The sequence below is a fragment of the Porites lutea genome, chromosome 1, assembly GCF_958299795.1.
Source record: "Porites lutea chromosome 1, jaPorLute2.1, whole genome shotgun sequence".
Classification (NCBI taxonomy): Eukaryota; Metazoa; Cnidaria; class Anthozoa; order Scleractinia; family Poritidae; genus Porites; species Porites lutea.
The window spans coordinates 11,809,231-11,825,088 of NC_133201.1; the positions used below are offsets into that span (position 1 = coordinate 11,809,231).

Below are 15,858 nucleotides of genomic sequence, written 5' to 3' on the forward strand. Positions count from 1 at the left end.
TGCAAATTGCGAATTGCCAGTTGCTAGTTGCCAGTTGCCAGTTGCAAGTTGCCAATTTCCAAGTCGCCAGTTGCGGGTTGTGAGGTGGGAGTTTTCCAGGTTGCTGGTTCTTAATTAAAATCGGCCTTATTTCGTTTTTTAAAAAGTGACTCAGGACCCCAGAAAATAATTAACAATAATTGGACGAGGTTGAGCAAAATATCGTCATTTGTCTTTGGCGAGTAGATTAATTATTTGCTGAAGCCGAAGGTGATCTGCGAGACACTGACAAATCACGCTATTTTGCGGTAACCTTATCGAGTTCAATAATTGTTTATCATTCGATCACCGAGTTTAGATTGTTTTTAATGAATATCTGCCATTTTGACATTTCCACGGAAGAGTGATCGCAAGAAGGAAAAAACCATGAGCAGACCATTATTTCAAGGCAGTTATTTACAGGTTAAGTGGTGGGCTCTCGGCCAATGAAAAGGAAAATAAAAGGCAGTCTGTGACTGCATGTGGATATTGCTTTAGTTTGGATTGGAACCCCGTACTGCACGCTCATCAGGTACCCGATCAAAAAACTGTGGGGCAAGGCACATCGTAGCCTGCGAAGCGAAGACGTATTTCCGGTCGTTGCTGCTCTCTCTCTTCGGAGGGAGAGAAGCGATGACCGGAAATACGTCTGCGCTTCGCAGGCCGGGGCACATCGTAGACGCATCACAAATGTTTTTATACAACAATTTTCCTCTTATTTTAAGGCTGTTGGTCCAAATCGCTTCAGTTTTCTCTTCAAAATACTTCTGCCGTCGAGATGCATCGCTAAAAGCATTTTTTCCGCTTTTTAAAGCGCGGACACAATTTCAACCAGACCAAGATAGTGGGCTTCCTGTGCATGTTAACGGACTTACGGACTTACAGACTCACGGACGTACTCACAACGCCATGACACAGTGGCTACGCTCCCTAAAAGGCGGTCAGTAGCCCCCAAAATATGCATCGAATGATAAAAGGCAATGATCCGCGTTCGCGCGTGCCATGCGAGGTTATCTATTTCAAACAATTCGTGAACGCCCAAAGCACTAAAATGCATATACATTTTTCGTTTCGAAAAAAAAGAAAAAAAAAAAGAAAAAAAATATATATATATATAAATTTACGAAATTAGGAATGAGATGTCTGATGGCTTGGTGATGAGCTCTTTTTAAGTAATAATGCCACACCCTTTCAGAGGGTAGTGCCAAACCGGATTTAACTTGTTGAGGTTAATTACGCCACACTCATCTCTTACCCAGCTCTTATATGTCTACAGGTATCAGTTTTACAGTTGAAACCCGTTAATACTGACAGTGAGAGAGCGATAGAAAGTGTCCGTATTATAACGGGATAGTATTTATTTCAAGCGGGCAAAGTTATTTGAAACAAAAGTACTCTTGCTATTTGAACAATATACCAAAAAAATAGGCATTAGGTTATTATCAAATTAAACAGCTCTGATTATAACATCTTCAAAGCCGTTCTGCGGCCAGGTCTTTGACCTTGGAAACACTCTAAAGTTCCTCTCTTACGCATGATCAATCAATAACAGTACTTTACATGACTTTTTTTCTCGGTGGTAAAAATAGAGGCCCTATACTCTTTCTCCTTTAAAACGACAAATTTTCATAGCCTCAACGTGGCTGCCAACTAATTTTTACTATTTGTACAAGCAATGCAACCTTTGAAACTTTGATTGTAGACTGTTAAAAATGCTTAAAAAGGGACACAGTCACCTATTGGGCCGAACTAGCCCGTTGACAGACCCTCTATTTTCTCTTCAAAGTCCGTCGAGCGCGCGTGATAAAATATAAACCGTGGGAGATTTATTGACCGCCAGCGCAAGGGGGTGGAGGTTTGGGAAGAAGAATATTCTTTCTCGCGTTCAGCGATCGTTCTCGCGAGCTCGTTCGCCGATGTTTTTGAAAAGAACGAAAAGAAAAATAAAGCAACGTCTCAAAAGTAGGTTGAGTTTGATCGTCCGGGTGAAAGTAGTCCTGAATAGGACTGTTATTGTTGACAGTGGCTGACGTTTCGACAACCTGTGCGGTAGTCATCTTTAGAGTCAAAGTGAGTTGTATCACGTCAGTTGATGGTATTATACTCTGGTTATTGATCTGATTGGTCAATTACATCGCGATGTTATTGGTCGTCTGTGAGTTAAGCCGTGATGTTTTTGGCTATGAAGACTCGTAATCAGTAATTGGTGCGTTTCGATCCGTCTATTGTCACAGTTAAACAGTCGTCTATTGTTAGTCAAATGGTCATTCTCTCGTACTTAGTTTTGCTTTATCTCGTCAATAAGTCGTTTGTACGGCGCTGGTAACTGTTGGCTACGATTCAGTGGCGTTTGTTCTAAGTTAGTAAACCAGCTTTCTACAGTAAGACGTTGATAGTAGTCTGTAGAATACGTTATACATGTCGCAGAGTCCCAGTCAATTTGATGTTTTGTCTTTAAATGGCGCTCAGCAATGTGATTGTTGACGTCACCATTCTTCGTCGCTCGTTTGTGTTGTCGGTCAGTCTCGTGCTTAGGTTAGTTAACGTTTCTGCCGGTTTCACCAGTACACAAGAGCAGTATACAAGATCACATGCTGCGACTGCCAGGCTTCTAACTGTGTCCCTTGTCTGACTAAGTTATTGTTACACTCTTTTGTACTGTTCAGTAGTAGTAAATATAAAGCTTAAATAATCTAATTTGTTCAAAAGTAGTGTATTTTGGCTACGTAGACCCATTAAGTTAGCACTGCTTTTAATTAGCGAATCCATAAGTTTAATGAGTAGGCCGAGGATATTTGAGGATTCCCTACGTAAGCGTTATGGCCAAAGTCAAAGTCAAAGGCATTACCCACATTACCGTCTCCCATTTGAACAAAAGAAGCCCTGTTAGTTTCTGTTATTCCCATTCCGTGATCAGCATACGCACATCTATATCCTCCTCCCCCAATCATCATTACTGATCCATCAGTGCTGTAGTGACACCAGAAACCGATCTTGTTGCGGCTTTGGATATCTCCACTACCACACTCAGCTAGTTCAAAACCCTGTGTTTTCTTGTACTCGCCGCCATATTGAACCCTGCAGCTTCCCAGGCACTTGTCACTGGACCAAACCCTGCCATTTCTGAAGTTGCCATAACTTGTGATTTTGGATCGAAAGGTCTGCCCACGAAAACAGTTCCCTGTGGTTTCTAGAAGAGGCGTGTGATAGGGGTCATCACTACGCGTGATCTTGAACTCTGTGCCTTTAGCCAACCAAAACCCGGGTGAGATCATGTCAGCGTTAACTGAAGGATCAATTGTGGCTCCAAATGCAGTCAGACGGTCATACCACCAGTCTCCTTTGTCATTCATCCAGTGTCTGCTGTCTTTATTAGAGAATCGAGCAATCAACATCCAGCCTGAGTGACAGAAGCGCTATTGCGAATTGAAAGAAAGGGAGAAACAATAAACTGATCTTGTAACGTATTCTCAATACATGCACAGCTGTTGATCCCCAAAAAACTAAAACTAGGAGAAGTCCAGGTGACTTTTGTTATCTGCATGCAAAACATTGTACGTATAAACAAACAAATGAATAACGAAACTGCACATATATCCATCAGGCAAATACGTTCCTATTATATTATATGTATCCCACAATATTCTAAGAACTACTTCAACTCAGTGAGCTCCATAAAATGTCTCCTTGAGGACTAATCACAGAAGTTTGTATAAAGAAATCGAAAAGAAAAGCATGTACCTGGACAAATTGGCCTGGTTCTTCACACCCTGAAAATTGGATTAAAAGCACAATAATGTAAGAAACATTTATATTCATTTTGCAGACTCTTTCTTTGCCGGATTATCATTTTATGATATCTTCAAATCTAAACTAAGCACAAGAAAGCTAATAGCAAACGAAAAATTGACTTCTAGAAAGCGGCCAAATGGCATTTTAGACGCTTATCATGCGAACAATTCAGGTCTGGGAGCCTCCATGCACTAGTGCATACCGTGGCCGAAGCAGGGATCAATCAGTCACGGCATCCTCATGAATGTTCAATGCACCTAAGGAAGTGGACAACTGTTTAAATTAATTTGGATATTTTTCTGCTTAGTTTCCGTAACCTAACTACCTAAGATCACTCTCTTTTTTCGCTTCGCTTGGTGAATAAAATTTCACTTTAGAGACCCTTTCTGAAATTGGGTCTGATCTCCGTAAAAGTTTGTTTTTTGTGTACGAAATATTTTCGGCGGCTAAGAGGAATACAAGAGATAAAGAAAGGCATTACACCTCTGAAAGCCGGGTACCGAATGACCAAAAAACAAATAGTTTCGTTATGAGTTCTTTTAAGGCAGACTAACCCCCCTTTTTATAACTGTTATTTCCTAACTGATATTTTCTCTTGATTCCGCTTATAAAGTGTAGGCATATATGGGGATTGTTTGGGCTGAATATTTGGTCCATTTTCTTCTTTTCTTTTTCTTCCTCTTTCTTTTGGCTATCGTTGATTTTTGACCACTTTCGATTGTTCCCGTCCCTTAAACGCTGGCCTATCCCCGTCCCCTCCTCCCAACCCGCCCCTGGGACCGTGCTAGCAAGAATGTTTCGTTCGCTGTACATGTTGATTAGAAAAAAAAAAGTATTCTGAGATAACCTGTAAAAAATACTTCAGTAGTTGCCTCTGCGAATCCAAACTGGTTGGTTGCACGGCAAGTGTATTTCCCAGCACTTTCTCGAGTCATGTTGCTTAAGGAGAGGCATCCATTCTGCTGAGAAGACGGTATCGATGTTAGGGCGGTTGATGAACTTGACCAAACCAGTGAACCATCTGCCTCACAACAAAGATTCACAGTAGTGCCTTTGTCAGCATACACATAAGGAGGAGGCCTTCTAATTAATACTGGAGGCGCTGAAGGAAAATTAAAATACTCGCAAGTTTGTTTAATCATTAGATGCATAGGAGAAAAAATAGTGGAAATAGCCGCCAAAACTGAATATTTTCGATTTGATTATCTGACTCGTCCCCACTCGCCTCTGTTTGGATCACACGCGGAGAAGGGAACGTTAGAGCAGTGACCAAGGAGCGCGCGTGTGAGAGGTGGTGGAAAGAAGGAAAACCAAAGGGAGAGATTCCCGGCCTCTTAACCTTATTTCTCCCTCCCCCTCCCATCACTGCTCGCGGTCCCATTGAACGAACTATTCTCGTTAAGTATGTGCGCGGCGGACACGTTGGAGCTATAAACAATAAAAAAGATATTCGCATGACAATGAAATTTTTTCCCCAAAGGAAAACCGTGTTATTGTTTTTCTCCTCCAACATGGCCGCGACGAACATACTCCATAGGGGACGAGTCAGTTTAGTTATAGTGATCCACTCATCGGTTACTGATAAGCTGCAGGAAGAAAACAATCGCCAAAATTAAAAAGATAGCTTCAATAACAAATGATCACCGGATAAAAACCTGGACCGCGACAAAACGGCGTTAGAATAAAAAAAACGGACATAACAAGACAACCTGAGTTTAAAAAGAAGAGAAGTAAAAATTATACAAAATATTTCACCTTTAATTCCTAAAATAGTGACGGCTCGAAATATTCCATAACTAGTGAAGACTGTACACAAGTATGATCCAGTATGTGACCTCTGGGCATTAGTGATGTGAAGAACACCATTCTCTGCAGTGATGCCACGATGCAAGTTACCTCCAAGCTTACGCCATGTTATTTTCTTAGACAGGTGTCCTTGCACCCAGCAATAAAATGTTGCAGACTTGTTCACAAACACATACTGAGATTCCGGAAAAACAAGTATCTTAGGAGGGACTACACATTCTCCTTTTGGTCCTTGAATACCAGTAAAGCCCCTGTTTCCTTTGTTCCCTTTTAATCCAGCGGATCCTTTGAAACCTGTTGGGCCCATAGGTCCAGTGTCTCCTTTTGCCCCAGGGGACCCAACAGCCCCTACTTCACCTTTTTCGCCCTTGACTCCCTGCGGTCCTGTAGGCCCTAGTTTTCCTCTGACGCCTTGAGCTCCTGTTAGCCCTTTAGGACCAAGAGGGCCAGTTTTCCCAGGTGCTCCTTTTTCTCCCTTGTATCCAGGGTACCCAGGAGCACCCGGTACTCCCTGGGGTCCCTGTTGACCTGTCTGACAGATCTTATCAGTGGTGGCGCACGCTTGAGTAATTTTCCCGTTGATTTCCTGGCGGGGTTGCTGTAAAGATATAACACCAGGCGTAGGGGCAACATTTCTCCTTTTTCGTCGATCCTGATCTACAGCACGTTCTACGGTTTCTTGAGAAATGGCTGAAAATGCAAAATAGCAACTGGCTAATTGAAAGCGACAGAAAATTACTCTATTCCTATTATTGGTGTTGCTTTACTATTGGCGCATCTTTGCTTGTTTGCTTTTGCGTGTGGATGTGTTTTTTTTCACCTTAGATTCTCTTTTGGCACACCGTATATCAATCAAGTTTTGCGTGTAATTTTCGCATAAGTTCTTCTTTCTCCGCGCATGCGTGGTTAAATTAATACATGTTTTGCCTTTTCTCGTCTTGTTTCAGCCAGAAATTTCCTATTGTCGTCTATTTTGTACTTTTCGTTGTTGGCTGATATTTTTTAGGTTTTCTAAGTTATTTTATCATTCTTAATTTATTATTGTTTATTACCCCTCTATACTCTACATATCATGATCATGGCACTTGGTTCGTTCGACTACAGTTATGTTATTTAGAATGAAGTCTGCTATTGTATTTGGAGACGCTCAGCAAGTCTGTGATTTGTTTTAGCTTGAGTGAGTCGCAATGTAGTGGCCAAAGGTTGGGGCGTGGAAGAACGTCAAGTTCATTGTACCTCGTTGTAACATGACTTTACTCAGTCATCTCAGAGAAATAAACAAGGTCCGGATGGTAAAGAGGCGAATTGAGACTCAGACCGCAGACAGAAACAAACTCGTCTGCGAAGTGAGACGCAACACAAACATTCGTTTACCTCGAGTATTGCCCTTTAATTTTGCAACTAATTAAGTATTCGTGGTTTCGAAACTCAACGCCGAAACATCAACCAGACCAAGCGTTTTTTTTTCAGTTCTGTTGCTATATAGGGCACTGCAAGCATCAACTTGGTTTATAGCCAAAGCGCGGATCAAAGCACGCTTTGAAAGGTCCATGCGCGATCCACGCGCGACGTGATAATAAACCTCGCTTTGCATGGCCGTTGGCTACAAAGAACCCAAGCAATGCGTTTCCTCATCATACAATGTTCTTAGTAAAAACCTTTAAGAGACCTATCGAGTTCCTCATTAGAAACTTAAGGAGACTCATTCCATTCACCCAACTGAGACTGTTATGATCAACATTCCAATGTATTATAAACGCGGCATACAAACCCAGGCGGCGGGGGGGGGGGGGGGGGTACTTTCCTATAAGAGACTAATGGGGATGTGCCGCTGGATGGGGTCGCATTTTCACGACTGGATTGACTTTTATGGGGTCGCATTTTCAATAGAGTTACTAGAATGGGATCGCACATTTTCTGATTTTTGGGGTAAGACAGTTCTTCATATTTACGGTAAGCAAACGTACCAGAGTGTTTGTACTGTAGGTGAAAAGTAAAGTGTTCTTCATTCAATGTAAGGTAGATACATAAATAGATAGTGACTAAGTTGGGATGGCGAAAATTGCATATTTGCCCAAAAGTGACTAAGATGGGGTCTATAATTGGCCACAAAATAGACTATAATGAGGCCGGCCGCACATACCCAGCAAAAATTAACCCAAGGACTCCCCCCGGGCACGCAAGTCATTAGTCGCAACTAAGAATATGTGTGGTTTTTGCTGCCCACGCCAAGATAAGACAGCTTTCTATGATTAGAGTGATCCTTCAAGAATAAGTAGTCTAACTAGAAATTAATAGAGATAACAATGAAGCGGCGGTCCTTCTATGGAATCTTCGCTCTTCCAGCTGCGCCTCCGGCAAAAAAAGCAGCTTTAGACCTACCTATGCTTGCATAATTTCCTAAAATTGAATTTCGTGTCGTCGGGTTTCGCTCTGTCTTTAACAATCCCTTCACAATAGTCAGCACTTTCTCTTGCATTTCGTCTTCGATTCGCTGAATGCGTTTTTCAAGTTTTGCTTCCGTCACCTCTGCCCTCCTATGAACAACCTCAATCCTCACAAACATCAGTGCAAAGAGAACCAGCGAAAGGACAGAAATCACCAATGAGTCTTTTTTGGGAAATCTGTTCATGCTACTTTTGGCCGAGTTTGATGATTTGATCTCTCCATCCATTGTGTCTTTTAAATGAAATGATCGCTCACTGCGTTTGGAGCTCGAGCAAAGGGCAACCAAGGTCTGACACTGAAATCTATCGTGTGCGCAAAGATATCGGTTCCTAGGGGCTATTTAACTCATATTACAAGGATATCGGTTACTAGTAGATATATCATAAGCACCTAGAGATAAAAACAGCAAGCCAAACGTCCTGAAAATTGGCTTGTCTGAAATAAATTAAAACTTTGTGTGTCCTAGACGGAGCTTGAGCTTTTATCATTACTGTTTTTATTTTTAAACGTTATTATAATTATTTTCATTATCATCGCCATTATCGTTATCATTATCATAATCATTATTAAAACTGGAAAAGAACTGGTGGAGTTTATAAGAGTACTTTGTGAAATGTGCCCAAGTTTGAGCAACACAATAGATACATATCTGCAGTATAGCGAGGCGCTATTTACCTATTAAAGGCAGCTAAAATTTAAAAAGCCAAATCAAAAGAGTTAAAATCCTTTATTGATTGTTTGACGGCAGACCTCCTTTTTTTTCTTTAAATTGTTCCGCTAATCTGTTCCTATCCTTGGACATCCCAGCTTGTCAAATAGTTACAACACAAACCAACAAACAACAATGAAACACGCACACATAACACCACTCGCACGCAGCCTGTGAAGAGGTCAAGAGGGGCCACCGGGAGAGTATTGCAGACCCTTAAATTGCGGATTTGGGAGAATAATCTAATCTCTGGATGGGTTGGTCGATTGAATAAGCCCCGTGTAAACGGATGCAACATTGTTGGATGTAACATGTTGCGTCCGTTTGTACACCCTGTTGCATGTTGTTGCTTCGTCTCGGTCTATAAAAAAAGAAAAAAATAACTTGGCCAATATCCAGCCATCTTGACCTCACGCTTGGTCAAAAACGCATAGTAAATGTTATTATTTTTTAAAATCAATAAAAAAGGACTTAGGTCAGTTTAAAAGTTTTGATAACATTTCTAGAATTACTCTTGATGATCGGATAAAGTTCTGTTATCCTCACTGATCAGTTGCTTATGATGCCGCTCAGATAGTGGAAACGGAACAAAGACAAGTGAAAAGGAAAAAAAAAATAAACGGGGGTGGGGGTGGGGAGAGGGGGATGAAAGAAGTTCTCTCTCTCCCTCTTCCCCTGCCTTTTCCCTTTGCACACCTGTCATTCAAGATACGGTTCTAAACTTCTATGGACGGCAAAATTGATCAATCTACAACATACCGTAAAATTCCAAAAATAAGCCCCCCAAACTCGTAACGCAAAAAATCCTCCGTTAAATCGCCCCTCCAAATATAAGCCCCCCAGGGGGCTTGTACTTGGAAATTGCCCTCAAATACAAAGTAAAACAAAGAAAAACGGTAAATTTTCTACCAAGAATAAGGCTAGCTTAATCGATTTTTAAATGCATTTTTTTCTCTTACATAAGCCCCTCCGAATATAAGCCACTCAAAAATAAGCTCCTCAAAAAGGGCCTTTGAAAAATAGAAGCCCTGGGGCTTATTTTCGGAATTTTACGGTAATTGCACCCAAAACTACAAATCATAATTCAATATCATCTTTTTATTGACTCTTTACTACAGTTGTACAAGTGTTCTAAGGTATTATTTAATAACTGTCAGACACTCTAGCCAGTGCAGCATGTATAATTTAGTGAAATGACGTTTAACGCACACTAATTACATAAAAAAAAAAAATAAAAATAATAATAATAATTTATAATAATTGAATTGAAATCCTACTGTTCAAATCAAAGATGAAACGTTTGCAAAGTGTACTATCACCACAAGAAATTTACCACTACTTCTCCTTTGGTACAGCTATGCAGTTCAGTTGTTTCTAGAAGGTTAATAAAGCTCTACCATAAAACTTGCTGATTTGTTTCCAGTGGTAAGAAAATAGATTAGCAATGGACTGAGAAGATGGTGGTATACACTGAAACCAATCAAAAGCTGTCAGCTTAGCCTGCGAGCAAGATCTCAATTTAGGGCAAGCAGAAATGAAAATAAATTATTTATCAAAGATCATTGCAAACCCTCACTTTCTTTCCCTGCCTGGCACTTTTCTGCTTTTGCATGATTTCTCACGACTGTCACCCAGGTGGAGAGCTTGCTCACAGGCTCCTGTCAGCAGCTGATGATGGGCAACTGTATTGATTAATACTTTTGGATTTGTGGTCAAAGACAGTTTGAACATGAACAAATCTTGTCTGACTAAATTCTTATTTTAATTTCTGCAGCCATACATAAACATGTACACGTTATAAGCGAACAATGACGCTTTCACTATATGGTCATGATACCTATACACCTGTAAGTACAATTATAATTAAATGATTGATGTACACCAGGGAAGTAGAAGTATGATCACAGTAGAATCATGATTAAGAGAATAATTCCAACTGCAATTACAGTGAAAGGAACCCATGTCTTCAGGAATCCTCCCAAACTGAAAGTCAAAATCAACAACAATAATCTTAGAATTTTATAGTAAAAGGTACACAATGATGTACTTCATTATTAGTATAAATGAACAATTGATTTGATTTCTAGCTGTTTGGTGATCAAGTACATTGTTTGTGGTCTTCGAAAAAACATGGGGTTGATCACTGCAGGCATGTGCTACATGCAGCTATTTTTTGTCACTGCCAGTGGACCTGACGTGATAAGTGAAATACCTGGTGAATTTGCCATAAATCAACATGAAGAAACACAGCTTGACCATATTCCAGGATGATGACCTGTTGTACTGCATCAAATTCAGAGCCATGGCTACATGGGAGTGGCAGTTGTCACAGCAGAGGTTGTGCTGTACAGAGCAAAAGGCATAATAAATAGGCAGCAATAAACAAACTCTCAGAAATTTGAGACCATGTACACACTGTATCATCATTGCAATGATAAAGATAATAAGATCATGTTAATGATGATAATGATATTGTTGTTGATGATGATGATGATGATGATGATGATGATGATGGTGATGATGATCTGATGATGATGATGTTCATATTGATAAAGATGATAATGATGATGATGATGATGAAGATACCTACAACATGTATGTCTCTCTTATAAAATTTTAATATAAACTATTTAAAAACTAACTTTACCATTCTGTGTTTGTATTCCTCAGAAGCAGATGAGATGGCTATGTCCCAGCTGTTTTGCATACTTGACACTTTTGCTGGATTTAAACGCCAGAACCTGTATACCAGGTAATTGCATCAAACATTATTGTTTTATCAACTTCATTTCACATTATCATGTTCATTGTCAGCTGTTTTGTAAACTTCACACTTTTGCTGGACTAAATATATATAGCTTGTTTGCCTCAAGAACAGTCACTTGTTTCCATTATCTGTTGCAAGGTCACATGATATAACAATATTATTTATAATACTGCTGTAACCTCAGTTGGCAATAATAAAAATTGATGAATAAATATTCTTGCTTCTTTTATCAACCAACTGCTGACAGCAAACTCAAGTTTGCTTTCCACTGTTAAAATAGTGAAGATAACTCATAATAACTAATGCACGAAAGAAGGGTTGCCTTACTTTGTAGGTTTTCCAAAGGCCATATCATCTTCCTACAGAGGAGGAAATAGAGAAAATTCATCAATTTGTATTGTTGTTGTCCTTTATTGTAGTTTTTCATTTTTTGGCTTCTGTTGAATAACACAGTTCCTATGTCATTCTTTAATACTGGGAATGAGAGTTTGCAGGGTCTTGAATTCCTCATTTGATTACTTCCTATCTTGCTTCTGTTTGAAAAATCTGACTTTTGTCCTTTCTTTTTCTTAAGTCCTACATGTATGGTGAGGTTATGACTACAACTTGCACGTCATTAGATCAAAATCAGTTTTGGAAGAGGCACAGTTCTTCTGGCAAATGTTAAACTGGAAGCAGAGACACATTCCTATAAATTCCCATACTTCACTAACATTTTTAATATTATTAGACCTATGCATGGAAAATGGTCAATTCACATAGTAAACAAAATAATGCCATGTGGACTGAAAAAATGATAATACAGTCCACTCCCGGTAACTTAACCTTCTAGACAAGGGATCAGTTATCTGGAGTTCAAAGCAAATAAGCAAAAAGATGAGGAGGGAATGCAAGTATCATGCACACTTCACAGGGATGGACATTGAATTTGAACTGGAGTGATGAAAAAAAGTGATAACAAAGAATTGACACGGTTGTTTTCAAATAAACTCAGTACTTCATACTCTTGTACAGTGATACACCGTTTTTTTTTTTTCTGACTTGTCATCTGCTTAAACCATTGTTCGAGTTATTGAGGGTAGAATAGAAATAACAAAAACGGAAACAAAAAAGCTGGCGGATGTTTGAGTTATATAAAATTAATATACATTTTTTCAAACTTCCTTATTGATGTTTGTTCATTTTTAAACTATTCAACAAAATAATCTATCAAAAAAGGTAGAGATCACGCCCTATGTGTTCTTGTTCATTGTTCATGCATTACCTATACTAGAGGGCAACAAACAACACCAACAACAAAAGTTGGAACCCTTCTCTTTGCTCTCGAAGATGCAGCTGTACCAGTACAGTAAAAACCCGCGTGTAAGAACCTAGCGGTTTAAGAACCTGCTGGCAGAACTTTCCCATTTTCATACCCCAAAATATAGAACCTGTTTTGAATAGCCAAGCAAAATTTATTATGTTCTTATATGTGATTTATGGGATATTTTCATGAGCAGTTTTAACTAAGAAGTATAACTTTGGTGACTTTGTGAAGTGAAGTGTGTAATTGTTTGTTGTTTGTTTTCTTTGGACCAATATTTTCCTTAAAGTTCAGCCATTTGCATTTTTTACTTATTCCATTTATTATTTTATTTTGTATGCAAATATTTCTGAAAAGATACTTTGTTTATAGTGTATATAACTGTTTAGTTAGTCTTGCACAAGGCTTATGACAAGACAGTTATAAATAAATTTTGTATTATAAAGGACCAAACCTGTTTTTTCTGCTTGTACAGGAATGGTTTCTACTGAAAACTTAAGAACTTATTAAGAACCTGCTTTAGCCTAAATTGCCAATAACTACCCCCAAATATAAGAACCTGTTTTGCCAAACTTGGAAAAATGTAAGTTCTTACATGCGTGTTTTTACGGTTACCGGTCGTTTCGATACAAAGTCGTTTCGATACAAGTAGTTTCGGTACAAATTGAAGTCGATTTGATACATACCTTAAGTCGGTTCGATCCACTCGAGGTCGTTTCGATTCAATCAGAACAACTTGCCAACTTTTGAAGATTTAGTCACTACCATTAACAGTTCGTAGTGAATGAACGTTTATTTGACCACGCATGACGATGGAACATGTACACACGCTGACTGGATCATGTGCAGTCCATTACCCTAACGAACAACCTACGAGGTCTACTAGCGATGTTCGTGATACACCGATCACCAACAACTAACAAGTCGGTCCAAATGACTCGTTTCGGAGTGCAAGCTAAAACGAATTCAGCGTAGACAATTCAGGAATCTCCAAACCAAGATCTTTAACCTATGGGAGGAATTTAGGAACGGAGAGAGAAGCGCAAAGCAACTCCTAAGTGCGATCTCTTATCTTATTGCACCCAGCCAGTGAAGATATCAAGCAAAGATTCGGTTAGAATTTGGGACTGAAACTAGATATATTTGAATCGCTTTCTTATTTAGCTTAAAAACATTTAAAATTGACTTTCAAAGGGGCGGGTGTCACTAGGACAACCCACACGTCCCCGCGTGTAATAAGTACATTGGCATCACTTTCTTATTTAGCTTAACAACATTTAACATTGACTTTCAAAGGGGCGGGTGTCACTAGGACGACCCACACGTCCCCGCGTGTAATAAGTAAGCTTACATTAGTTGTTAGCAACAAAAAGTATAATGGTAGTAATGTATTCACAGAGTACGAAATACGTTATAATTGTGCTTAGCAACCATGTCATGATACTTAAGCACGTACAACAACCAAGATGGCGGCGTTTTTCCATGTTGTTCCCGATCCCGTCTTGAGGCAGTGCTGTGGATCCCCCTTCAAAAAAAAATGCTTCGACATAAAAGCAGAGTAGTAAGAACTGTAGAAATCGATATTCTAGGGTTACAAAACGTTAGTGAAATGAGTTAAGGCGTTAAGCAAACAGGACTTCAGCCAAACGATGAAGCGACCATAAATGTCGTAATTAGCATTTTAAATCATATTTCATATTCTTCAAGACAAAAAATAAATGAACTGTTAATGGTAGTGACTAAATCTTCAAAAGTTGGCAAGTTGTTCTGATTGAATCGAAACGACCTCGAGTGGATCGAACCGACTTAAGGTATGTATCGAATCGACTTCAATTTGTACTGAAACTACTTGTATCGAAACGACCGGTAACCGTTTTTACTGTACCACTCTTTGACTCAAAGGTCCATCTATCACATTCAGCAATATAATGGAACCGATAAATTACTGCCCAACTTCGCCACTTCAATCTTAAGGTTTATGACTTGAACAAGTGGTGTGTATTGGACATGAAGGTTAAATTCATAATAGCAGACAAAAGAAATGCACACAAGCTACCAGTTCCTTGACTCGATGATAAACAAGATGGCTGACGAAGACGATGTCTTGTGCTTATGCTTGTGCTCATGTCGACCCCGTTCTCACTACCACATAAGCATACGCATAAGCACTAGAAGAACGAACATGCCCGTTCTTCTTGTGCTTATGCTTATGCTTATGTCGCCGGTGTTCTCACTTGCTTACACATGTGGCTTGTGCTTGTGCATGCTTACGCTTATGCGCTAGCAAAAACGAGGCTTGAGCTGATATACATGTCATGATCGGATGAAGGTACGGTGGGATCGAGGATCCTTACCGAAACATAGAAAGGACCAGCGAAGTCTCTGATCACTCCTGAGGACATTGCAATGCCCATATGACCAATAAAAGGAAAAAGCCATCTACAAACAAGATTAACATAAATGGTAAGGATATCATTTCAACTGAAAAATTTCAATCCGAATGACAGCTTTAATAACTACTACTCACGTCAATACAGGGATTGGTGTCCACACAATGCAATAAGGGTATCGGCTCCTCGACACATCAATTCTTGGGTAGCTATCCTCATGATCCATGGTATTTTCGTCAAGTTTATCGTCCATCGCGAGAAAACATAGCGAGGATCTTTTTTTAAAATATGCACAACTACATCGTCATTTTACTTTTTACTTAATTGATGGCTGTCATGACGTATAAAACGAAATTTGGTGCAACCGCTAGAATGAATTTGGGGCTGATTGCTGGCTCCTTAGTTACATTGCCTGCTGTGGTAACATTGTTTGGGATAAGTTAGTGGAAAATGATTTGTTTCAAATGTAACGTGTTGAAAGAAGATGCCTATATATCCAGGACAAAGAAAGAAATGCAGAAAAAAGGAATATGCCCACTGGTTGCAGGTAACTCGCAGCACTCGTTGCTATATGCACCTGTTCAAACCTAATGGGCGCTTGTTATTTTTCGTATTCCCTGTAAAC

At 39.5% G+C, this 15,858-nt stretch overlaps 2 protein-coding genes across 2 annotated transcripts; both read right to left on the bottom strand.

Annotated features, from left to right (window-relative positions):
• Window positions 1–1,368: 1,368 nt before the first annotated feature.
• LOC140945261 (uncharacterized) lies at window positions 1,369–8,436 on the bottom strand. The gene is made up of 5 exons (XM_073394312.1): window positions 7,999–8,436; window positions 5,566–6,306; window positions 4,658–4,912; window positions 3,760–3,788; window positions 1,369–3,434 (listed from the first exon to the last, which is right to left on the bottom strand). The coding sequence occupies exons 1-5, from the start codon at window positions 8,288–8,290 to the stop codon at window positions 2,775–2,777; spliced, it is 1,977 nt and encodes a 658-aa protein (XP_073250413.1). The 5' UTR covers window positions 8,291–8,436; the 3' UTR covers window positions 1,369–2,774.
• A 1,414-nt stretch (window positions 8,437–9,850) lies between these two features.
• LOC140945340 (transmembrane protein 222-like) lies at window positions 9,851–15,762 on the bottom strand. Its single transcript, XM_073394379.1, has 6 exons — window positions 15,371–15,762; window positions 15,198–15,282; window positions 11,868–11,899; window positions 11,421–11,514; window positions 10,986–11,116; window positions 9,851–10,756 (listed from the first exon to the last, which is right to left on the bottom strand). Exons 1-6 carry the CDS (start codon window positions 15,484–15,486, stop codon window positions 10,675–10,677), a joined length of 540 nt encoding a protein of 179 aa, XP_073250480.1. The 5' UTR covers window positions 15,487–15,762; the 3' UTR covers window positions 9,851–10,674.
• Window positions 15,763–15,858: the final 96 nt, after the last annotated feature.

Bases quoted from the DNA above. Each gene is read 5' to 3' on its own strand.
- LOC140945261 (XM_073394312.1), bottom strand. From the start codon at position 8,290: ATGGATGGAGAGATCAAATCATCAAACTCGGCCAAAAGTAGCATGAAC. The intron at 4,913-5,565 runs GTGAAATATTTT...ATTTTCCTTCAG, and splicing joins CACTATTTTAGGAATTAAAG to CGCCTCCAGTATTAATTAGA. The intron at 3,789-4,657 runs GTTATCTCAGAA...TCCAATTTTCAG, and splicing joins TACTGAAGTATTTTTTACAG to GGTGTGAAGAACCAGGCCAA.
- LOC140945340 (XM_073394379.1), bottom strand. From the start codon at position 15,486: ATGGACGATAAACTTGACGAAAATACCATGGATCATGAGGATAGCTAC. The intron at 15,283-15,370 runs GTGAGTAGTAGT...TCTTGTTTGTAG, and splicing joins ACACCAATCCCTGTATTGAC to ATGGCTTTTTCCTTTTATTG. The intron at 10,757-10,985 runs GTATTTCACTTA...TTTGACTTTCAG, and splicing joins ATTTATGGCAAATTCACCAG to TTTGGGAGGATTCCTGAAGA.